General features: G+C 42.3%; 1 protein-coding gene across 1 annotated transcript in view; it reads left to right on the top strand.

The window, feature by feature from the left end:
* Positions 1 to 25,230, top strand: part of LOC306843413 (piezo-type mechanosensitive ion channel component 1-like) — a 103,047-nt gene that overhangs the window by 46,528 nt on the left and 31,289 nt on the right. The window contains exons 5-9 of the mRNA XM_079374905.1: positions 534 to 687; positions 10,184 to 10,376; positions 20,659 to 20,872; positions 24,215 to 24,389; positions 24,715 to 24,819. Coding sequence (XP_079231031.1) covers positions 534 to 687; positions 10,184 to 10,376; positions 20,659 to 20,872; positions 24,215 to 24,389; positions 24,715 to 24,819 — 841 coding nt within the window. The remainder of the gene's footprint in view (positions 1 to 533; positions 688 to 10,183; positions 10,377 to 20,658; positions 20,873 to 24,214; positions 24,390 to 24,714; positions 24,820 to 25,230) is intronic.

Raw genomic sequence — 25,230 nt, 5'->3', positions numbered from 1 at the left:
TGTGATATCCAAAATTTATGAATGTATTTACTTATGTTTTTTTTTTCAAAGCAGCTTTACAGAAAACACATGATTTTAATTATTTTAATATTTTACTGTCAGCATGGCTTATAGTCAGATTTAGCAGATTAGTGCTGGGCGATAACATTTTGCAAAAATATAAGAAATGAAGCAGTTGAGATGCTATGTGGTAGCTTATTTTTATTTTATTTTAAAATGAAAGGCTACATTTTCAAGCCCTATTCTGTAAAATATTAATGAACTTGTTTTATGTTTGATGTTTTTATTTTATTTTGATATTTTATTTTTTTATATAAAAAAACTCCTCTTCTCTTCTCTTCTCTTCTCTTCTCTTCTCTTCTCTTCTCTTCTCTTCTCTTCTCTTCTCTTCTCTTCTCTTCTCTTCTCTTCTCTTCTCTTCTCTTCTCTTCTCTTCTCCATGAAAAGGCTGAAAGGCTACATTTTCTGATCTGTATAACACCATATTGCTCAGATATAGCATTTAACCGCTCAGTTTGTGGTTGCTCCTGCAGGCTTCCGCTGGACGATCCTTGGAGCATGGTGTGGCTCCTGACGCCAGACCTTGGGATCTTCATCATCTCTCTGATCACCCTGATACTGTGTAACTGTCTGCTGAAGAAGAGAGAGGAGGTACCCATACCTCACATGTCTACACTTCTCCAGGAGGTGAGCTGAGCATAGACCAGGCCTACTGTTGATCTATTGTTATGTTTGAGCAGCTTATTATGAGACACTGGTGAGTAATGCTGGTTTAGTCTGAGCCTCACACAGCCCATCCATGGCCTGCTGCAGTGGCTAGTGCTGATGTAATCCACAGACAGCTATTTCACTGGCTGGCTGCTATATAAGTTGTGTGAGTCAGGGATTTGATCATTCTGCTGGGAGCCAAATATTTGTTTGCATGCATCCTGATTGATACAATGAGCGCTTTAGAGGCCAAACTTTTTTCTAATTTTTGAAAAGTTTAGGTTTATAATATAACAAGGTTCGTGATCTTCATACAAAAAATCATATGATACAGTGGTCCCAAAAATGTTTGTACACATAAACCAGACTTATTATTGCACAAATGGCAATGATACATCCATTTTTTTATTTTTATATTACTGCTTTTCTTTTCTTTTCCTTTTTTAATTAATTAATATATATATTTTTAATTTATTATTTATTTTTTTAATTACTGAAGCTTTGGCAAGCAAATGAGAGATGCTCAGGATCAACTGTATGTTCTGCCTTATTGCTGAGTCTTACATCCATAAAATAATCTGTACTTAGTCGTTTTAGATGCAGGTAAATTGTGACCACAAAGTGTACATGCACCATGCTACCATATTATTGTGGTAACATCGATTTGAGAACTATCTGTCTATTTAGGTCAAATGTGGTTGCTCATTTTATAAGTCGGTCAGATGGAACCTTCCTGTCTAAGTGTTATATCCTCCAGACATTACATAAAAATGTCTTGCAAGATTAATGCTGACAAGCCCTAAGTGCCATATAGGTATATCTTAGATATATATGTGGTCACTTATTTTGACTTTACACAAAAGTTTATGGCCCAAGAAGTTTTATTTCGGATTGAAAATGAATAAAAATGAAAATACTTTTTAATGCAAGTGTATGTGTACAGTATGTGTTTGTGTGTGTGACCTGAGGGATTTGTTTAGGGATAGGGTTAGGGGATAGTATATATAGTTTTATACACAGTAATCAAAACAGCAACTAAAATCAAAGCAGTTTTGTTTTGGTATTATGATGGTGAACATGAATATTTGAGCAACTTTCACACACATGGCAACAAGGTGAAACGGAAGCAGAAATATTACCCAGCATCACTGTGACTATTGCTCTTGTAGTCTCACTGATTTGACCAGAATCTGAGCTATTACATTTGTAAGTGATCAGACTTGAGTCAAGAGATTGGCAAAGGGATATTTTTATTTTATTTATGTATTTATTTTTTGATGGACAATAATGAAGAGCGTTTAAGCTCGAAACGTCACCTGTGGTGAGAACATAATTAAATATTTCTACATTTCAGGAGCTGTGGTGTGCCTACTTTGATGTTTTCGTCCATATTCTTGTGTGGTAGAGCACCCACATTGAGCTTTTTTGGCCTAGTTGATGTGCACTCTTGGACTGTTTTTTGGTGGAAAATAATAAAATAATAAAATGAAGAAAAAAAAAATCCCATAGACCCAAGCTATGACTTGAAAACATAAGGGCAAACTTGTAGATGGGCTCTTTTGATTTAGGCTGGTAAGCAGCACAAAACACCTTCGCAACCACATAGCAATATCCACACACAGCAAGTAAATACCTGATACTGAGTAACCAACCCAGTAAGCTCTCACAACACCCTAACGTTTTGCACAGGCAACACCACGTACATTTTATTCAGAAAATCTTGTTTGAAATCTAGTTTGTATTGTAGGCTAATCTTATTTGCTAATTGATATGAATGCAGCTTCCAAAAGACTAGTAGTGTAAATAGTGCTTCAACATATTGTAGGAATGTACAGAAAATATGTTTAGTTATTGGTTTCAGAAAGAATACAACTATTAGCAGATACAGTACTTCTCCTTCCAGCATGAAGAAACTCAAAACTTTTTAGCTGAAAGCTTGAACTTCAATGCTTGAAACATATTTAAGTAGAAAATAGTAATAATAAAACTTATTTTTAACAATTGATTCAATTTTCCCATGTCATAAAATGTTTGATCCTCTTTAAATATTTTTCATATACTGAAAGTTTTGACTGCTCTTCGATCTCTCCCCTGTGATGTTTTATGAGATTTTTGCTCTAGCATTTTTTTTTTTTTTTGACTCTTTGCACCATTCCAGCACTGTACAGAGGTCTAGAGTCTGACAACTTGCTGGCTGGCTAGCTCGCTATGTGTCAGCATTGAAAAATAGGATCTTTATAAGATCAATTAGCAATAGAGGCCCATAGTGCTGAACCATGCGTGTCTGCTTTACTGTAATCTAACAATTGAAACCATTTCAACATTATATTGCTTATATAAATATTATTTCCAAATACCTCCAAAGCCTGCCTCTATCTGACACTTTCCTACCCTCAAATGCAAAAGAATGAGTAAAATGCAGCAGCTGGACTGTTAAAGCTTGACTATGCCAGTTATGTCAATGCTAACTTTGAAAGATAACCTGCCAATCTATAATGTAATATAGTTAAACTATAGTCAAGCTACCTTTCTAAAAAAAAGTGGTGTGAAACTCTACAAGTTACAAACCAAAGTAGCAAAAAAAATTCAATTGTTTAGATTTTTCTGAACAAAATGTGTGGTGTTTGTTAACTCGGATCATTTCACCCACTGGCCAGGCCTTGGCAAACATCACTAGAAGTTCTCTTTGTGCACTGTAGCATTATAACCAACTAGCAACCACCTGCCTTGTAAACTGGTGTAGGAACAACATAATTACAAAACATTCCAAAGCATTGGCTTGCAGTGAGGGACTGAGCGAATGGGCTTTGTTGTGGCCATGGCACTTGGAGTCTGATGCCAATTCGATCGGATGAAATGCGTTTATACATGTCTCTGCACTCACTATTTTACTGAAGTAAAAAGGAAAGCTACAACAAAGAAGACTAATGTCAGTACACCAGTTTCCAGACTATATTACAATAAATGCAATATAGTTGTTTTTATGTAGCTTTTAATGCAAACATTGACAATCAATTGTCAGTGAAAGCACAACGTTGAATACAATGTATTCATTTGCTTTGATTCACACATATTACGGTTTGAATTAAGCTATGCAACACTGTGATTGGTAGGTGGTAAATTGGCTTATGAAGGCAGTTATGAAACTTAAAAATAAAGAAAGATCTTAAATACACTCTAAATACTCTGGTACACCATGCGTGCATGGAGTGGAAAGCTCTGAAAAGAAACTGGGAAAATAAACAGAAGGAAAAAAACTACTAAGAATACAACAGGCATTTTCATAACGTCAAACACCACACAACTTCCGGCATTTTTCCATCAGGAAACCGTTTTGTTTACAGCGTCCCAGGCTGCTACAATGAGTACACCAGAGGACAAGCTAGTCACTGACAAAGTATATCATGGCATTGAACTGCTTGATTTAGTTGGTCTGCTGTTTTTTGTTTTGTTTTTGTCTTCTGGCATGGTTTTTAGTTTTTGCTTGTAATTATTACTGTCAGTCGATTTAAAATAAATTCTTCTGTTCAGTCTGTTGTTCAGGTGCTGATCTGGTATTGCACATTTCTTTCTGAGAGTGTATAGGCTGTTCACTAATTAAGGTTTAGATTGGCCTGAAGATTCGTTACATGGTTCCATCCAGATGGCAGCTGATACCTTATTGCGGCTCTATGTTTAGTGTTGGAGAGGGTGTTAATAGAGTCACATGAGGCTGTGGAATGAGGGAGGACCTGGACAATGCTGAACACTGATAATGCGCTGAGCTGAAAAGACTAGAAAAATCCAACCTTCCTGTGCCCTTGAAGGAGTCTAACACCGGTTTATATTCAGGGTCAAAAGATCGGCAGAAGGAGCAAATGGACTAAGAAGGAAAACAAAGTTAGTCCTGCACAGTGAGACTTTTGACATAATGTCTGGTCCTCAGTGTTTATTATTATAAACACCAGACTTGTGGCCAGACTTGTAATCTCACCCACAGAAAGTCTGACCAATATGGCAAGCTCAAATCTGATTGGCTGACTTCATACAACTTTCTCAAAACTCTTGCCACTTCAATATCCATTACAACAGTCTGGAAATGCACTGTAAAAGTCAAGAGTTATTGAATATGTAAGTAAGCTGGACTATCCCCATCAAAAACCATCTCAAGAGTTATAAAGTCTCATTCACACCAAGAACGTTAACTATAGAATGCTGAAGGGATCATTTAATTTTGTTAGCCAATCCTGAAGTTAACATCACCCTAGTGTATAGGATTTTTCCATCGACTTTTACAGTTGGGCAAAAAAGTATTTAGTCAGCCACCAATTGTGCAAGTTCTCCCACTTAAAAAGATGAGAGAGGCCTGTAATGGCGCAGATGGCGCCATTACAGGGTGGTGATGGCGCAGTGGATAAGACACATGCCTTTGGTGTGAGAGACCCGGGTTCGAATCCACTGTGAGACACCAATGTGTCCCTGAGCAAGACACTTAACCCCCTAGTTGCTCCAGAGGCGTGCGACCTCTGACATATATAGCAATTGTAAGTCGCTTTGGATAAAAGCGTCAGCTAAATGAATAAATGTAAATGTAATTTTCATCATAGGTACACTTCAACTATGAGAGACAGAATGGGGGGAAAGAATCCAGGAAATCACATTGTCTGATTTTTAAAGAATTTATTTGCAAATTATGGTGGAAAATAGGTATTTGGTCAATAAAAAAAGTTCATATCAATACTTTGTTATATACCCTTGGTTGGCAATGACAGAGGCCAAATGTTTTCTGTAAGTCTTCACAAGGTTTTCACACACTGTTGCTGGTATTTTGGCCCATTCCTCCATGCAGATCTCCTCTATAGAGCAGTGATGTTTTGGGGCTGTCGCTGGGCAACACGGACTTTCAACTCCCTCCAAAGATTTTCTATGGGGTTGAGATCTGGAGACTGGCTAGGCCACTCCAGGACCTTGAAATGCTTCTTACGAAGCCACTCCTTCGTTGCCCGGGCGGTGTGTTTGGGATCATTGTCATGCTGAAAGACCCAGCCACGTTTCATCTTCAATGCCCTTGCTGATGGAAGGAGGTTTTCACTCAAAATCTCACGATACATGGCCCCATTCATTCTTTCCTTTACACGGATCAGTGGTCCTGGTCCCTTTGCAGAAAAACAGCCCCAAAGCATGATGTTTCCACCCCCATGCTTCACAGTAGGTATGGTGTTCTTTGGATGCAACTCAGCATTCTTTCTCCTCCAAACACGACGAGTTGAGATTTTACCAAAAAGTTCTATTTTGGTTTCATCTGACCATATGGCATTCTCCCAATCTTCTTCTGGATCATCCAAATGCTCTCTAGCAAACTTCAGACGGGCCCGGACATGTACTGGCTTAAGCAGGGGGACACGTCTGGCACTGCAGGGTTTGAGTCCCTGGCGGCATAGTGTGTTACTGATGGTAGCCTTTGTTACTTTGGTCCCAGCTCTCTGCAGGTCATTCTCTAGGATTTTTGCTCACCGTTCTTGTGATCATTTTGACCCCACGGGGTGAGATCTTGCGTGGAGCCCCAGATCGAGGGAGATTATCAGTGGTCTTGTATGTCTTCCATTTTCTAATAATTGCTCCCACAGTTGATTTCTTCAAAAATCCTACAATGTGATTTCCTGGATTCTTTCCCCCCATTCTGTCTCTCATAGTTGAAGTGTACCTATGATGAAAATTACAGGCCTCTCTCATCTTTTTAAGTGGGAGAACTTGCACAATTGGTGGCTAAATACTTTTTTGCCCAACTGTATATATTATTGCTGAAAATAAGCTCTGTGACTGACAACAGTTTATGATTCTGGCATGTTTTGTTCTTGCAAGATAAACTTAAAATGAACACAACTTTTCAAATACAATTGTCACAAGTAAAAATGTATACTGTAGTTAGACTGCGTTTCAGAAACGATCTCCGTCCACATTGCACAACTGAAAACGCCTGTCACATGACTATTCATAATGACCATGATGTTATGTTTACACGGTCATCAAGGATACGCAGAGCGAATGTGGGCAGCCACGCCATCGCCAAAAGTCTCCGTTTTAGTCTGTTTACACTGAAACGCATCCCCGGAGTTTTCAAACTAGAACGGGGTCTGCAGCGTTTTCAAAAGTCTCAAAAGTCTCTTTCCTTTTGTGTTATCGTTATAGTTTTGGTGTGGACTCCACTATTCTCTTAGAATTAGAATGTTTAATGAAAGTTTATAGCTATAGTTCTCATCCTGGGAGTGAACAGACCTTAAAGCTCTGCTTTGTGTCTTTTTGATGCCACAACAGTGATAGTGAGCCTTGTGTGTTCTACTGCAGTTGCACCATGTTTTATCCCTTCAGTTCAGTAATGGATTGAATACACACTCTTTTTTTACACATAAGTAACTTTCTTTGCTTTGTTGTAAGATTCAAAGTTTATTTCAGAAGTTTATTCTAGCAGAGGTGTATGTGCCAGCGAGAACAGGTGGATGTTTAAAAATTTATCTCACATATGTGAAAGAATCCAAAGTTTTCAATGATGCAATGAGGAACTGATATTGTATCAGAACACCGGTTTGAAAGCTGTTTTTTTTTTAAGCTAAAGGAATGCAAACAGAGGGATCAAGGTTTGACTGGTTAATGTGGTTGAGTTAATTTGGGCATATATAAACCCTGTGATTGCGCTTAGAGCGGCATAATTGGTCTGAGATTGCCTGAGTGAGGTGGCCTCGTCTGATTGAAATCAAACACTGAAGTGGTTTGGATGTGGAGAGGAAGTTATTTGACCCAAAGAACCAAGCTGTATCCTAATTCATAATGGGAAATGCCTTTTAATTGCCCTTCTCCAAAACAGGTGCATTAAAGATGCTGTGTATATTCACGCACATTCATGGAGATATACAGTCAAACCAAAATTTATTCAGACACCTTCAACATTTCTTATATTATCAGTTTATTCGCTATAGTTTAGAAAATGGTAATACAATATGCAAATGGCCGTAGTACTCTTTCCAGATTGATGGCAGCAACAATTGCATCTCTTGGCGTTGTGTTAACACACACCTGAAGGCTCCAGACCACCAAACTGCCAAAACCTCTGCTTTTATGGAGGTGCTCACACTTGCTGAGTTATCAAAGGCATTTGATTAGCTGTGCTTGACTGTTACTTACCCTCTTCTTAACCCATGTGCATCAATAAAAAAAAGTTACACTTAGGTCCATAGTGGACAAAAATGTCCATGTCAAAAAAATGGTCATAAAAATTGGAAGCTTGGGAGCACGGACTTACGTTTGGCCTCATTTTAAAGCAGACCCATGGCAGATTATTGTTGAAGTAAAAAAAAGTTTAAAAAGTGAAAAGAAAAAAAAAAAAGTTATACAGGTTTAAGTTTATGAAAATGATTTATGAACAATATTTAATATTTTATTTTATGAAACATGTTGAACTCTAAACCTGCTAGAAAATCAAAGCCATAAATCTAAACAAGTTGTGTTCCAAATTTGAGGTTGATATCTCAAAAAATGAGCTTTCAGTAAAATTTTGTTTTACTGAAATTGGGCACAGTACCAAATTTTCCCCATTAGATGCCAGCAAAACTCTGCTAGTGCACACAGTGGTTGGATTTGTGATTTGCAGTAGAGGTTCTCTCTCTCAATTTTTACAAGAACACACACATGCACACACACAATTGTTTTATGACACACATACAAACCATACTCTGACATCTATACCAACACACCCACACAATTATAGCTGCATTATTTATCCAATTGGCTCTATATGCAGAAACAGAAAACAGGAATAAAGCAAATATTTGCTTTATAGACCCTTTATAGACCAAACCTGAAAAAATGGCACCATCTGGTAAAAAAAAATAGTAAAAAATAAAATTTTGAAGCCTTGCCAACAGAATGAAAGCCTATTAACAAAAATTGCATCATTTTACAGTTTAACGGCACAGTGATTAAAAATAGCGGTTATAATGGGTTTCAATGGGGACATTTTTGTCCAAAAGGTGCTGAGAGTTTAACTTTTTTGTACCTAGTGTAAAATAGATTTATTAAAGGAAATGAGGGTGGAATATTAAAATTCCAATAAAAATACACACCTGAGCCAAAATTTATGCCGTTAGCATTAACACAGGCAAAATTATCTAACTCTAAATTGTCTAACTCTCTAACCATTAGACCATATATATATATATATATATATATATATATATATATATATATATATATATATATATATATATATATATATATATATATATATATATATATATATATATTAGTTAGACTCGTAATCCAAAGGTTGCGGGTTCGAGTCTCAGGCCAGCAGGGACTGTAGGTGGGGGGAGTGAATGTACAGCGCTCTCTCCACCCTCAATACCACGACTGAGGTGCCCTTGAGCAAGGCACCGAACCCCCAACTGCTCCCCGGGCGCCGCAGCATAAATGGCTGCCCACTGCTCTGGGTGTGTGTTCACGGTGTGCGTGTTCACTGCTGTGTTTGTGCACGTTGGATGGGTTAAATGCAGAGCACGAATTCCGAGTATGGGTCACCATACTTGGCAGTATGTCACTTCACTTCACTAGAATGAAGGCTCATATATGTTTTTTTTAAAGCCTGTGTAATGACAGAAAAAATCTGTCTTGATGCTTGACTCTATGAGCAGAATCCCAGAACCTAAACAGGTGTGCTTTGACCAATGAGAGGACAGTTTTACTTACATGTGACTATCATACTATTTTGTTAAGCTTGTGAAAGCAAACCAGAACGAAAATACAACATTGTACCACATGACATTGTACTGTAGATCATCTGCTTTGTTTCAAAACAGGGATTTAAAGGGATAGTTCACCAAAAAAAGCACTTAATGGCTAGCAGAAACTGTTGGGTTACCAGCATTCTTCAAAATATCTTCTTTTGTGTTCAGTTCTGAAAATATCCTTTGTCTCTTCAGGTATTATAGACCTCTTTGACTACACCAGGTCACTGGTTTGAACAGCGTTTCAGCTTTTGCCCAAAAACGCCTCATGATGCAAACATACTTGTCTGGCTCCGCAGGCCTGACCAGATATGATGGCTATGACCCTGAGGAGCCAAGAGTAACACACTCTCACATGTGCATACAAGTGCATGCCTGCAAAAACTTTCTTCAGCTTTTTGATGTTTTGTTCACATTTATCACTTTCTAAACACATCCCTCAGTTTCTGTCTCTTACTGTATCTGTTTCTCAGTTTCTCTTTTACAGTGCTTTCAAAGGCTGATATTCTCAGTCTTGATTTTAAAGTTTGAGACACAAGCTCACCAGTATCACATGTATTTTCAGTAGAACGTAGGTCATTTTCAAAGATTAATGAACACAGGTAGAAATAGAAAAACATTTATATGATTTTGGATTAAAAACGTAATTCTTATGTGGCCTATTTTTTCATCCCAGCATCAATCAAGTGTTTCTCATGTCTCTGTTCTCTTCTTTTTAGGAGGATGAAACGGAAGATGATGATGTAGGAGGAGAAGATGAGGGAATGTTGTCATGTAGTGAGACAGAAGATGAGGAGAGTCCTTACTCAAGCAGCAGGGCGGCACAGTTAGCTGCCCGCCTGCGTGCCACGGCACAGCGCTTCCTCGGGAACATGGGCCGCATCCTGGCTGTCACACTACTAGCGCTAGCTGGTAAGAGAATCAGCGGGTTTAAACATAAATTTGGACATTATAAACAATAAATAATGATAGATTAAATAGAAGAGTAAAAATCAAAGGTACGAACGTCGACGTGACGACGTAATTGGGATCACTTCAGAGAGCCCTATCAACTTCGAGTATCTACAGAACAAGCCAATGAACGTTGGCGTGCGTGAACGCGTCATGTGTCCCCGCCCCGCCGCGCGGGTATAAACAGGAAGCGGGCGCACGCACACATTGTCTTTCGCTTCGGAGCCGAGCTTTTGCTTTCACTTCCGAACTCTACAAGATTGCCTTGAGAACAAAAAGAGGACTCTCCTGTGTTGGTGTGACGGCGCGATCAGCGGTGGCCGCGAGCATTGCAGCTCACAACTGCTGTTTTCACAGCACTATTGTTCTGTGTCTGTGTGTGTGTGTGTCGGCTCGGTGGGCGTTCCCCGTGTGTTCATTCACACCACAGCTACCCCTGGGTGCCTCAGCACTGAGAGAGTTATTTTTCTGTTTTTTGTTTTCACTAAAAGAGCAACACAAGCATGACCCTGCGTCTTTTTCAAGATGTCATTCCGCTTGTGCGTTTCTGGATGCAGTCGTTCCCTGGCGCCAGCAGATGGCCACAGTAGTTGCCTCTCGTGCTTGGGAATTCAACACGCTGAGGCGGCTTTTGTGGATAGTTCGTGTTCCCATTGCGTGTTCCCATTGCATCTCAGCGCTTAGATCGAGACTCGCTTACCTCAAGGGAGGTGCAGTCCCCTCGCCTATGCCCCGATCTAGTGTTTATTCTGCCCCGCAGTATAGACCTACTTCGGTGCATGACCAGGGTGATCTGAGGATTACCGTGAGGGCTTCCCCGTCGAGTCAACCTCCGCGGGCCCCTCATGCCTCACAAGCGCTGTTGCCGTTGGAGTCCCTTAGCGAGCGTCTTGGTCCTTCTCCAGAACGACCGGCCGTTTCCTTTGGGGCTCCTCCTGACGACCAGATGTCGATCGCAGCATCGGAGGGGGAGCTTCAGTCCTCTGGAGATGATGACTCGGCTGCGTTACCCCCCTCGGGGCGTGTGGCGTCCGAGCCGGATCCAGAATGGGCGGCTATGCTTTCCCGGGCTGCCGAGAAGGTTGGGCTTGTGTGGAACCCTCCACCACGTCCCGAACCTTCTCGGTTGGACGATTGGTTTCTCGGGGCGGGCCGTGCTGGTTCTCAGTGCGCTGCCCCGGTACCTTTCTTTCCGGAGGTGCATAAGGAGCTTTCTAGGACGTGGAAGGCACCGTATAGTGCCCGAAGCCGTTCTAGTGGCTCCTCCCCCCTCGCCACCCTCGACGGCGGGGCAGCTGAGGGGTACGTGGATATCCCTCCAGTGGAGCGGGCCGTCGCGATGCAACTGTGTCCGGCGTCCGCTTCCTCTTGGCGGGGTAATCCGCGCCTCCCGTCCAGGGCCTGTAGGTTCTCGTCCGGTCTAACGGCGAGGGCTTACAAGGCCTGTGGACAGGCTGCTTCCGCCCTCCATGCCATGGCGCTCTTGCAGGTCCACCAGGCCCAGGTGCTCATGGACATGAACGAGGGTGGTCCTGACCCAGAGCTCCTTCGGGAGCTCCGTGTGGCAACCGACCTCGCCCTCCGGGCGACGAAGGAAACTGCACGTTCAGTCGGTCAGGCGATGTCCACCTTGGTGGTCCAGGAGCGCCACCTTTGGCTCAACCTGGCGGATATGAGGGACGCCGATAAATATCGGTTCCTGGATGCCCCTCTTTCCCAGGTGGGGTTGTTCGGCGACGCGGTCAAGAGCTTTGCCCAGCAGTTCTCGGCCGCACAGAAACAGACGGAGGCCATCCGGCACATCCTGCCCCGGCGGACCGCTGCTGCTTCCACCCGTCCGCCGGCCGCAGATCCTCCGTCTACTCGTCGCCGAGGTCGGCCTTCTGCGGCGTCCTCCGCTCCCGCTAAGCCCCAGCAGCAGCAACCATCCAGGCCTCAGCGCGGAGCAAGCCGTAGGAAGCCGACCCCGCCCGTCCAGGCCGCTGCCAAACCAGGAGGCAAGCGACGGTGCAAACGACCCTGAGACGGGCGGCCCAGAGGTGGATCAAGTTGCTCTTCAGGAGATGGCGAAGGCGCCACTCCTTCCCCCAGTGGAGGGCCGGGTGGAGAATCTTTTGTTTCCTTTTCCTTTTGTTCCCACATTTTCAAAGAAAGAGCAATTTCTGAAACCTCTGGGCCCCAAGAGGGCGCGCTTGGCAGTCAACGACGCCACCATGCCTTGTCACTCCCGAGCCCCTCTTCCATCGCCAGCGGGCAGCAGTGGCTGTGTCCTGGATGCACTGACGCCTCCGCACACTCTCTCTGCCCTTCGACGGAAACAGGTATGTGCTGCACCACACACTCAGACCCCACTTCGGGCCGCTGTGCCGTCCGAGTCGGGTCCCTGCATTCCGCCGCGCTGCCCCACCCCGGGTACGTCTGTGGTGCCCTTGGTCCCGCTTGCTCGGTCTCTGGGAGCGTGGTTAGCGCTTCCCAGCCCGTCTCGCTGGCTCATCCGTACCATCAGACTCAGCTATGCGATTCAGTTCGCCCGGCACCCCCCTGCTTTCAGGGGCATTCTGTTCACCCGTGTTCTGGCAGACAGTGCCCCTGTGCTCAGGGCAGAGATCGCAGTCCTACTGGCGAAGGACGCGATCGAGCCGGTCCCTCCAGCCGATATGAAGACCGGCTTCTACAGCCCGTACTTCATTGTACACAAGAAAGGTGGTGGGTTACGGCCAATCTTGGACCTGCGCGTCCTGAACCGGTTCCTTCACAGGCTACCGTTCAAGATGCTTACGCAGAAACGCATTTTCAAATGCATCCGTCCCCAGGATTGGTTTGCAGCGATCGACCCCCTTCGGGCTGGCCCTGTCGCCCCGCGTCTTCACGAAAGTCGCGGAGGCGGCCATTGCTCCCATGTGCGAGCGGGGTGTTTTGCATTCTCAACTACCTCGACGACTGGCTTATTCTAGCCCAGTCGAGAGAGCAGTTGTGCGAACACAGGGACATGGTGCTCAGCCACCTCAGCCACCTAGGGCTTCGGGTCAACTGGGAAAAGAGCAAACTCACCCCCGGGCAGAGGATCTCTTTTCTCGGTATGGAGTTGGACTCGGTCAACATGACAGCGCGCCTCACAGAGGCCCGTGTCCAGTCAGTGTTGAGCTGTGTGAGCACGCTCAGACGCAGAACAGCGGCACCACTGAAACTCTTTCAGAGGCTCCTGGGGCATATGGCATCTGTAGCCGCGGTTACGCTGCTCGGATTGCTTCATATGAGGCCGCTCCAACACTAGCTCCACGATCGAGTCCCGTGGTGGGCGTGGCAGAGCGGCTCGTGCCGGGTTCAAGTGACTCCGCACTGTCGCCAAACTCTCAGCTTGTGGTCAGAGCCTTCGTTCCTGCGGGTAGGTTCCCCTGGAACAAGTGTCCAGGCACTCTGTGGTCTCCACGGATGCCTCTGCCACCGGCTGGGGGGCCACGTTCGACGGGCATGCAGCTTCAGGTCTGTGGACGGGACCTCAACTGCATTGGCACATCAACTGCCTCGAGTTGTTAGCAGTACGTCTTGCGCTGAGCCGCTTCAACCCGCTGCTACTAGGCAAGCACGTACTAGTCCGTTTGGACAGCACTGCGACCGTTGCGTACATCAACCGCCAAGGTGGTCTACGCTCCCGCCGCATGTCACAACTCGCCCGCCATCTCCTCCTCTGGAGTCAGAAGCATCTGAGGTCGCTTCGTGCCGTTTTTATTCCGGGCCTGCTCAAACGTGCAGCCGACGAGCTCTCACGGCAGCAGGTGCTACCGGGAGAATGGCGACTCCATCCCCAGGTGGTCCAGCTGATGTTCAGGCGCTTCGGGACCGCACAGGTAGATCTGTTTGCCACCCCGGACACGTCTCATTGCCAGTTGTTCTATTCTCTGACCGAGGGGACCCTCGGCACGGATGCTCTGGCACACAGCTGGCCCCGGGGCCTACGCAAGTATGCGTTCCCCCCAGTGAGCCTTCTTGCACAGGCCTTGTGCAAAGTCAGGGAGGACGAGGAGCAGGTCTTGCTAGTTGCGCCGTATTGGCCCAACCGGACCTGGTTCCCGGAACTAGTGCTCCTCGCGACAGCCCCTCCCTGGCCCATTCCTCTGAGATGCTCTCTCAGAGACGGGGCACCCTGCACCGGCGCCCAGACCTCTGGAAACTCCATGTCTGGCCCCTGAACGGGACGCGGAGGTTCTAGGTGACCTACCCCCTGCGGTAGTTGACACCATCACTTCCGCTAGAGCCCCCTCTACGGGGCGCCTCCATGCGTTGAAGTGGAACCTGTTCGTTGACTGGTGCTCCTCTCACGAGGAGAACCCCCGATCTTGCTCGATCAGAGCCGTGCTTTCCTTCCTGCAAGATGGGCTGGAGCGAAGGCTGTCTCCTTCCACCCTTAAAGTGTATGTTGCCGCTATTGCTGCACGTCACGATGCGGTTGATGGTAAGTCTTTTGGGAAGCACGACCTGATCGTCAGGTTCCTGAGGGGAGCGAGGAGACTGAATCCTCCTCGCCCACTCTCTATACCCTCTTGGGATTTGTCTCTGGTCCTTTCGGCACTTCAGAGACCACCCTTTGAGCCCCTGCAGTCAGCTGAGTTAAAAATTCTGTCCTGTAAGACAGTACTCCTGGTTGCATTGGTCTCTATCAAGAGGGTAGGGGACCTGCATGCATTTTCGGTCGACGAATCGTGCCTAGAATTCGGCCCGGATAACTCTGACGTCATCCTGAGACCCCGGCCCGGATACGTGCCCAAGGTTCCCACCACTCCCTTCCGGGACCAGGTAGTGAACCTGCAAGCGCTGCCTTCGGAGGAGGCAGACCCAGCCCTGGCTTTTCTCTTTCCCGTTCGCTCTCTGCGTCTGTACGTGGAAAGAACGCAAAGCCTCAGGACCTCAGATCAGCTCTTCATCTGTTGCGGAGGCCAGCAGAAGGGGAAGGCTGTCTCCAAGCAGAGGATGGCCCACTGGATAGTGGATGCCATCGCCTTGGCTTACGAAGTCCAAGGCGTGCCCTGCCCGCCTGGGTTGAAAGCCCACTCCACTAGGGGTGTCGCTTCTTCCTGGGCGCTGGCACACGGCGCCTCGCTGACAGACATCTGTAGAGCTGCGGGCTGGGTGACACCTAACACGTTCGCTAGGTTTTATAGCTTACGTGTTGAGCGGGTCTTCCTGTGTGCTCGCTTCTTCTAGCCGGTAACACCGAAGCTCCCGCTTAGTGTCGGCTTGCTGCGCCACTCCCTTCCTAGGAACGGATACGTGCGCTTTTTACTCCAGTCGAGTTCCCCACTTGGCGAACCCTGTGAGTTCCTCCGCACCCCCTCGGCAGTCGGACGTTGCGGAGCGTCCGACGCCAGGCCTAGTGCTCGTATGCTTGTGTAACTTGTGCTAGGCTGGGTTCCATATGTGCGTTCCCTGCGGCGATCCCATATGTGTATTCTTCCACGACCAGCTCCCTGCGGTGAGCCTGTGTCTTCCCTTGGCAGAGTCTGCTCTGCCGTCACTGTCCGGTGTGTCTCCCCCTTCGGATGGAGCCACCCCAGTGACATTCCATATGTTGCACTGCCCCCTCGGCCAGTCCATATGTGTATTCTCCACATGTTACCTCCCTTCGGGCAGGATGTGGCTCTGCAGCATCCTTTCCCCTGGGAAGGGACGCTTTCCCAGTGTTATTAAGAGTTCACTGTGTGGGGTGTAATGGAACAGCAGTTGAACTCCCTCTACGCAGGTCTTCCGCCCCAGCAGTTGGGGGGCTGAGAGTCCTGCGTAGGGCGCTGGATGTGGCAGCAACCGTGGCGTTTTCCATGGGATCCCAATTACGTCGTCACGTCGACGTTACGTCGAACGTGAGCGACTGAAAGGGAACGTCTCGGTTACTGATGTAACCCTCGTTCCCTGAAGGAGGGAACGGGAGACGTAACGTCCCGTCGCCACTGTTGCTGACCATCGCTGCATGGCCGTCACAATCTCGGCTCCTCAGCGAAAAACAATGTGTGCGTGCGCCCGCTTCCTGTTTATACCCGCGCGGCGGGGCGGGGGCGCGTGACGCGTTCACGCACGCCAACGTTCATTGGCTTGTTCTGTAGATACTCGAAGTTGATAGGGCTCTCTGAAGTGATCCCAATTACGTCGTCACGTCGACGTTACGTCTCCCGTTCCCTCCTTCAGGGAACGAGGGTTACATCAGTAACCGAGACGTTTTGTATACAATCTATTATAAATAGTATGTGTGATTTATAAATGATATGCATCAGAACTTCCCAAAATATCTTGAAAATAGCATGCTGAATAGTAATAGTGGATATGTTCCTTGTTATCTCGCATAGAGTTGAATGTAAGGTCGAGGCTCCCACAGTAGTAATCATTCTAAATAATTATTAAAAAAGATGATTATGTATTGTAAGACAGTAAATATAGCTATGCATAGTATGCTTACATGCAAATAGAAAATAGCATGTGACACAAGGTTTCCGAAGTTTCTAGATGCAATTTGATTATGTGTTTAAATGTCCCAATGTTGGCATAAGCTTTTTTCCATACTTTTATGTCAACAACAAATATTTAATTGGGTAGTAGAAGTAATGATTTGGGATGCAGTCATTATTATCTCAGTTGACACAAACATGGAACTGGTTCCAGACTGCAACTGATTCCTCATAGACTTTGTTTTTGAGGGATGGCCTGAAACTCTATGCCAGAAACACTATATGCAAGTAAACAAAAGCATTTTGCAAGTGCAGTCTCATTGCACTGTTCAAATGTGTGTGCCAGTAAACTTGATGTGTTATTATTCAGTTACCTATCTATAAACACGCTGACAGATTAACATGCTCAACTGTTGCTTCACCATTACACAAGTTGACCTAAAAGAGGAAACTACCCATAGCCGCTTACTCATCATTCTATGCCATTTCATAGTCTGAGCAGCGTTTACACAAAACATTTCAACAAAAAGTGTACTTCAGAAGGAATTGCGAACTGTTCAAAGGGGTCATATGATGCGATTTCAAGTTTTCCTTTCTCTTTGGAGTGTTACAAGCTGATTGTGCATAGAGAAGATCCCTGAAGTTTCAAAGACTAAAATCTCAAAACCAAAGAGATATTCTTTTTTTAAAGTTAAGACTCTGCCACGCCCCCCTAAAACGGCTAGTTCAAACACACCCCCACATCTTGATGTCAAGATGTGCAAATATTTGCATAATCAAAGTCTCTTTAAGAGAGAGAGAGAGAGGGAGACACGGTTACACAATCGAGGCTTGTGTGCAAACACATAGCAGGGCTCGAAAAATCGCTAGCCCGACGTCCCGGGGCTATTGCGTTTTCCAGTCGGGCTAACGTTACCATAATCACTGTCCTGCCCGACGGGCTACCTTAAATACAGGGCTCCCACGCATTGTTCCCTCTAAGCTGAGAGAGTGTGCGACCGTGCTGCTCTTCCACCGCGGCCGCGCAGAAGAAATAATGTGCCTCACGCACACAAAAATGAGTTGGGAAGCCATTTGATTGAATGCCACCAGTAAAAGGGAAAGAATAGCAATGCTTGGGCAAGCCGCTATAGAGCTGATGTCACGACAGAGTTAGAACCGGTTTCATAGAAAGAGAACAATGTGCACCAAATGAGTCGCTGTAGAAACTGAATACTTCAATGGTTGTGGTGCGCTCAACACGGGAGCCAACGCAAACACAATGACATGTGAAATAAAACGTCCTCATGTATTAAAGAAGAGTGGCTTGATTAAGTGCTGGAAATAGCGGAGGATGGGCAAAGAATGGTAACAAAACTCTGAAACATGTACAGTCACACACAAGTGTATTGTACAAACTGTACTTCATAATGATGTTTAGACAGCTATAGAAGAATTCATATGTTCACTTTTATATATTTAACTTACAGGTCTCAGCTTAAGTTTGGCTTCAGTGTGTATTCTATTCTATCAGTTTAAATAGTTTGTATTGATAATATATTATGTTAGGCCTATATTATAGACTCAAAAACAAGGTCAATTATTTAACAGGATTTTTGACTGAGTCTCTTGCTCATCAAGGCTGTATTCATTTAAAAAAATACAGAAAAAACAGGGATAGTGAAATATTATTGCAATTTCTAATATTGGTTTCCTATTTTAATACCTATACTTTAAAATAGCATTTATTTCTGTGATCAAAGCTGTATTTTCAGCATCATTACTCCAGTCTTCAGTGTCACATGATCCTTCAGAAATCATCCTAATATGCTGATTTATTATCAGTGTTGAAACTGTTCTGCTGCTTCATATTTTTTTGGAACCTGTGTTATTTTTTTCTTTGATTCTTTGATTAATAAAAAGTTTAAAAGAACAGCATTTATTCAAAATAGAAATATTTTCTAACAATAGAAGTCTTTACTATCAATTTGATCCATTTAACACATCCTTGCTGAATAAAGTTTAACTTTCTTTAAACTTTTTTTAAAGTATCTTTAAAAAAGAAAAAAAAAAAAACATTTCTGACCCCAAAATTTTGAATAGTTTATATTGCAACAAAATCTCTATTTTGACTAAACACTGTTCTTTTTAACGTTTTATTTTTTAAAAATATCACAGGTCCCAAACAATACAGTATATATAAAAAAAAGTACAACTGTTTCCGACATTGATTAAAAATCAGCATATTAGAATGATTTCTGAAGGATCATGTGACTCTGAAAATACTGCTTTGCTTCACAAGAATTTATTAAATTTTAAAGTATATTAAAATAGAAAGCATTTATTTTAAATTGCAATAATAATTCACAATATTATTTTGTGAAATAATATTCAGTACTTTTTATCAAATAGATACAGCCTTGATGAGCATAAGAAACTTCTTTTAAAAAACTTTGATACAAACTAAATGAACATCATTTAGTTACATCAAGGGTCAAATCAAAAATAAATAGCACATTAAAGTTAAAAGTCACACACTTGTCTGGTATAAAGAATGCTTTTGCTCAGGTGACCGAAAGTTTTGCTCAGCAAGAAAAAACATTAGAGGGAACATTGCTCCCACGGGTCGTTAAATTTGATACAACTAAACTGAAGAGTTTTAAGGCCTTAGACAGTTTTAAATACGTTAAATGGTAAAAGAAATCATTTTATATATGTTTATATTTATATTATTTGGGCTATTTAAATAAATTTTCGGGCTACCAAAATCTGAAGAGTACCTGCCTGAAGGGCTACCAGGGATTTAGAAATTTTGCGAAACCTCCCTGCATAGGAGCTTCATCACTGTCTGTCATGCGACTCTATTCCCCTCTCGGCCTTGAATTGATGGTAAAACTAAGGACATTATTTACTGTCTTTAATTTTGAAAGCTGAAGCTGGCGATTATGGAAAGGGGCGTTATATTTCCTAGTCAGTTTGTGGTGTTCGGCCAATCACAATGCACTGTGCCATTTGGCCAATCAGAGCAGACTGCACTTGTCTGAATGAGGGACTTTGTTGGAAGCGTTTGAGAGAGGCGGGGCATAGAGGACTTACAATAATAAAGTAAAGTAAAGTAAAGTCGTGACGTATTGTCAAGTATGGTGACCCATACTCGAAATTGGTGCTCTGCGTTTAACCCATCCAAGTGCACACACACAGCAGTGAGTAGTGAACAAATGCACACACACACACACACACCGTGAACACACACCCGGAGCAGTGGGCAGCCATGCTGCGGCGCCCGGGGAGCAGTTGGGGGTTCGGTGCCTTGCTCAAGGGCACCTCAGTCGTGGTATTGAGGGTGGAGAGAGCGCTGGACATTCCCTCCCCCCACCTACAATTCCTGCCGGCCGGGGGCTCGAACTCGCAACCTTTCGATTACGAGTCCGACTCTCTAACCATTAGGCCACGACTTCCCCCCTACAGTATGTACAGTATTTGAAAAATAATGTGTTTTTTGAACATTAAAACATGTCAACATATTCTGTTACACCAAATACACAAAATAATGATCTTTACAAAAGCATCATGTGATCCCTTTCAACACTTTATGCACTCAACTATTGTGGCTTTCTTTATAACATGTCATTTGGGACACAAGTTATGTTTATAAAATTGTGCTAATGCAGCTCTTTTGGCAAAATAACTAGTTTGATATTCTGAAATATGTTCTTAGCACCTTGTTAGGTGAAGCTTTTGAAGATAGAAGCACTTGTGTAGCGAATGTTTCAGATCTAATTTTAAAGTGTATGTGAATTAGATTTGAATTCATGTCTTTCTCTTTCCAGGAATCACTTTACCCTCTGCGTTCTCTGCCTTCTACTTCCTTCTCTTTATTGGAGTGTGCACATGGTGGGCTTGTCACTTTCCCATCAGCCATCTGGGATTTAATACATTGTGCGTGATGGTGGCTTTCTTCACTGGGGGACACCTGATGTGTCTTTACCTGTATCAGAGCTCATTTGCACAAGACATGTTCTCCCCAGCGGGCCTGTGGGCCAGGTATTGTTGTCCATTTTTATTCAACCACCTTTATATTCACTGTACTGTATGTTCAATACGTCTGTAACACTGTGGCATCATTTTCACTGTCCTGTTATTGGAAAATTGTTCTGATTTGTTGAAGTAGTATGTGTACCTAGTTCAACATCATTATTTGTCCTGGAACAACATTCCTGTAAACCAATGAGGCTGGTTACCTTGATTTTTAGAAATAGGACAACATTGGCACCATTACCTGGATCAACATCTTTTGTTGATTCTAGGGCAACATTGCTATCAAACAGTATGGTTTGAGTTAGGATTAAGCATAAGGCTGGGTTTAGAACCATCAAGTTAATGGGTAGGGTTGAGGTTAGGACATTGTTTTCTTGACAGGGATCTTGTTCCAGGACCAACAAAAGAATGTTGATCCAGGAACATGTTCTGCTTGGAAAAATCACAGTGGCCATTATTGGTAGTACTGTGGCGGTATTATGGTACAGTGATGGCATTCACTATTAATATATTAATACTTTGATTTTGTACCATGATACTCTAAAATGGCCACATTCATATGGCATTGGAATTACATTGATCTCCAATGTGCTTCAAACTATTTGTAAAGATGAGAGAAGATTCCCCCTTAAGAAAATTTACTTGAAAATTTTCAACATTTTTAGATACATGTTTAGCATGTACAGAATTATGATGCATCAGCCAATATGCTATTGACGGAAAATAAATAAACACATCTTTCTAATTTAGTTATCATAGCACAAAATGCAAAATTTATCTTTGGCAAAAAGCGCCTCTGGGTAAACTTTTACATAACATAAAGGATTATTATATATCTAATTCTTAGATTTATATCATTTCTTAAAGTGTCATCAACGTTAAATCAAATATATTAAAACTGTGCTTTGACAATTTTGTTGAACAACCAATAAGATAGAAAGTATAATACCAGTAAAAGAGATTCATCTGAAAGGTAAACTTATTCTATGACTTTTAAACAGGCATATGAATATGTACATATGAAATTTACCATATTTTAATTGAACACGTCATAATATAATAACAGTATAAATGAAAATTGAATGATTTCTATCAATCTTATTTCTTACTATAATGTTGAAGTCAGTTGACAATTAAATACACTACAATTCAAAAGTTTTTTATACTTTTAGTCAACAAGGAAAAAATGTTAAACAAGCAGCATTTATTCAAAATATAAATCTTTTGTAAAAATAAAAAATAAATGTATTAATTTCTTTCAAAGAACCTTCAATTTTTTCAGGATTCTTTGATGAATAAAAAGTTTAAAATAACAGTGTTTATTCAAACAAACACTTTCTTTTTAAAAAAAGGAATTGGAATTGAATAATAACCCCATGAATTGTTAATTATTACATTTTAAAAATAATAACACTAATGACATCATGCCACCAAGGGCAGGCACATCTGTCCAATGTTATTTTCATATCATTGAGCTACTATTATAGTTACTGTAATATCAGTGTTTTGAAATGTTTTATTTCAGTTAATGTTTATCTTTATTTCTCAGTGATCTTATTAAAGTTACTGTTCATATAAAAATATCATTACTTGCATTCCAAATAGGATTTCGAGTTTCTTACCCCATCTTACTCTACTATGGTTTGTCCATATTTTTAAATGAGCAGACTGGCCTGTTTAGGTTCTGTGTTGATGTATGTTCATTACATGAGGCTTGTGTTAAGGCAGGGTGTGATGTAAATGCGAGAGTTATTGCTGGACTAAAATAGAGCCTCAGGCTGGGGAGGTGAAGGTGGTGTATCCTGCCAGCCTTGCATAACCCGCTGAAAAGCAACACTGAGACTTAATCCTTAGATATCTGGAGAGTGACACCCACACTAACTGGCCGTTAAACCTGGCTTGGTGAGGTTGCCAGCTCTGTGCTTTTTTCCTGACACACAAATCACTGCTGACCTCTGTGCTGTTGCAGATAACTGTTACAGCTGTCACAGTGAGATAAAACTAAATTCTGCTATACATTATTGTCCTAAACACGTCACATACAAAATGTCTCATGCACACTGCTGTCAGATTAAGATTATTATTGTGTGCAAAGGCAAGCATCACTGTTACTATTGTACTGTACATAAATTTGAACAAACATAAGCATGTGTGCTGCATGGTTATTATCAATTATTATTGGTGCTCAATGGTTCTAATCATAATCAATGTTGAAAACAGGTTTTCCTTTTTAATTTTTGAAATAGAAATATTATGTAACATTATAAATGGATGTCACATTTGATAAATTTAATGATTAGATCAGCTATGAAACTCTATTTGCTGAATGTCCTCAGCCAATTGGGTTCACATACTCATTACCATGTGCCATATACAGTATGCTTTGTATGCCATGTCCGCGCGCAATGCATATCCTCCTATTAGCCCACCACCTCCCCAGCATCACCTGCTATGTTCCTTTCATTTTATGATCTGAGCATTTAGCTGAAGCAAGTCTACTTGCTCCGCAGCATACTATTTTACATTTTATCATCGTTACATTTTGAATAATTTTATTTATTTATTTTAGATTTCACCCCAGACTTTTGAATTCTAGTGTATCGTGGTTTTCATTTCAGCATGGATAATAACAGGAAATGTCTCTCGCAACGAATCAGCATATCAGAATGATTTCAGAAGGACCATGTGACACAGCAACTGTAGTAATGGCTGCAGAAAATTCAGCTTTCCCATTACTGGAATAAATTATATTTTAAAATAGAAAACAGTTCATTTAAATTATCATATTTCACAATATTACAGTTTTGACCACATTTTTGATCAAATTAATGCAGCTTTGGTGAGCATAAGACTTTCAAAAACATTTAAAAAAAATATTATTCCAAGCCTATAGTGACCTATAGTTTATATACGAAGGCAATTCACTTATATTACTCAGAATGGGAGAAAGCGTAACACACAATATAACGGATGAAGTCCTACCTTCTAAATAAAAGAGCTAGTAAGCAATTGGTGGTGGACCAACTTGAAATGTATGCTTTTTTTAACACTAAGAAATAATAAATAAATTTATGCAAAGTTAAATTTAGATTTTGTTCCTAATTTAAAATGTTATTTAAATGTGAGTTTGACAAGGAGTATGCGAGATTCTGGTATGTCCCCATTCAAGTAGACAGGAATTGGTTGTGCATGCCTGAAATAGTTGTTAGTAGGCATTGTAAATGTGTCCATCGAGTGAACTAACTTTCCTTGAAGGGGAATTGTGCCAAGTGTAGTGACCAGAATATCACAGAAAGTCAAAGTGTGCATGTTTTTCACTCATGCTTTTTTAATTCTTTTTTGCTTCAGACTGTTTGGCCTGAAGGATATAATAAAGCCTGGAAACTGTTCTTCTTTTGACATCAACCTCAACACGCAACATGACTGGCCGGTGTACGTCAATCCTGGCATTCTTTTGCTCTTGTACATCTCTGTGACTATTGTGTTGAAAATCAACAGTTACAGTCTTGACCACACAGACAAGGTGCTTTCACACACTCCTTTTTTCAATTAAAGGGATAATTCACCCAAAAATGAGAATTGTCATTGTTACCTGTTAAGGACATTAAATTTCAATATATATATATAAAGCTGTTGACTAAATTTTATAACTTTTTTTGGCTGAACTATCCTTTTAAAAGCTCCTTGAAGAAGATGTCACGTACAATAATCTCAGTTATCCACACAGTACATTTGTGCCCTTGTAAGCCACTGAATAACATTTGACTCATTGTTTTTGTACAGTAATGGATTTTGGGTTAGTTTGTGATTCATATATTAACTGATGTAATGTCTTTCTGTTTGTGGAGACCAATGAGGGTGGAGCAGTTAAAGCAGTTCAGGGTGAGGCTGGAGAGGAAGTGGAGCTCAGGCCAAGGGAGGCAAGGAGACATAGTAATGAAGATGACACTAAGGTAAGACTTGAATCACTATGGTTCTTCACAAACTCTGCCTATGATTCTTCCTACCTATTCTACCTACAAATTATCTTGGACGAGCCCCCAATTGTATTAAAGGAACATTCCACATTTTTAAGGCTAATTTTACAACTCCCCTAGAGATAAACAGTTGAGTTTTACCGTTTTTGAATCCATTCAGCCGATCTCCGTCTCTGGCGGTAGCACTTTTAGTTTATTAGATTAGATTAGATTAGATTCAACTTTATTGTCATTGCACATGTAAGGTACAAGGCAATGAAATGCAGTTAGCATCTAACCAGAAGTGCAATAAGCAGAGGTACAGGATATACAGTGTCTACAATAGTTACATATGTACAGAAATATACAGATAAGGCAGTAGTACTATGGACATAATTTACAAATTTT

Source organism: Barbus barbus (genome assembly GCF_936440315.1).
Source record: "Barbus barbus genome assembly, chromosome: 2".
NCBI lineage: Eukaryota > Metazoa > Chordata > Actinopteri > Cypriniformes > Cyprinidae > Barbus > Barbus barbus.
Note: the sequence above shows the minus strand (reverse complement) of the source record. Positions and strands in the feature narration are given on the sequence as shown.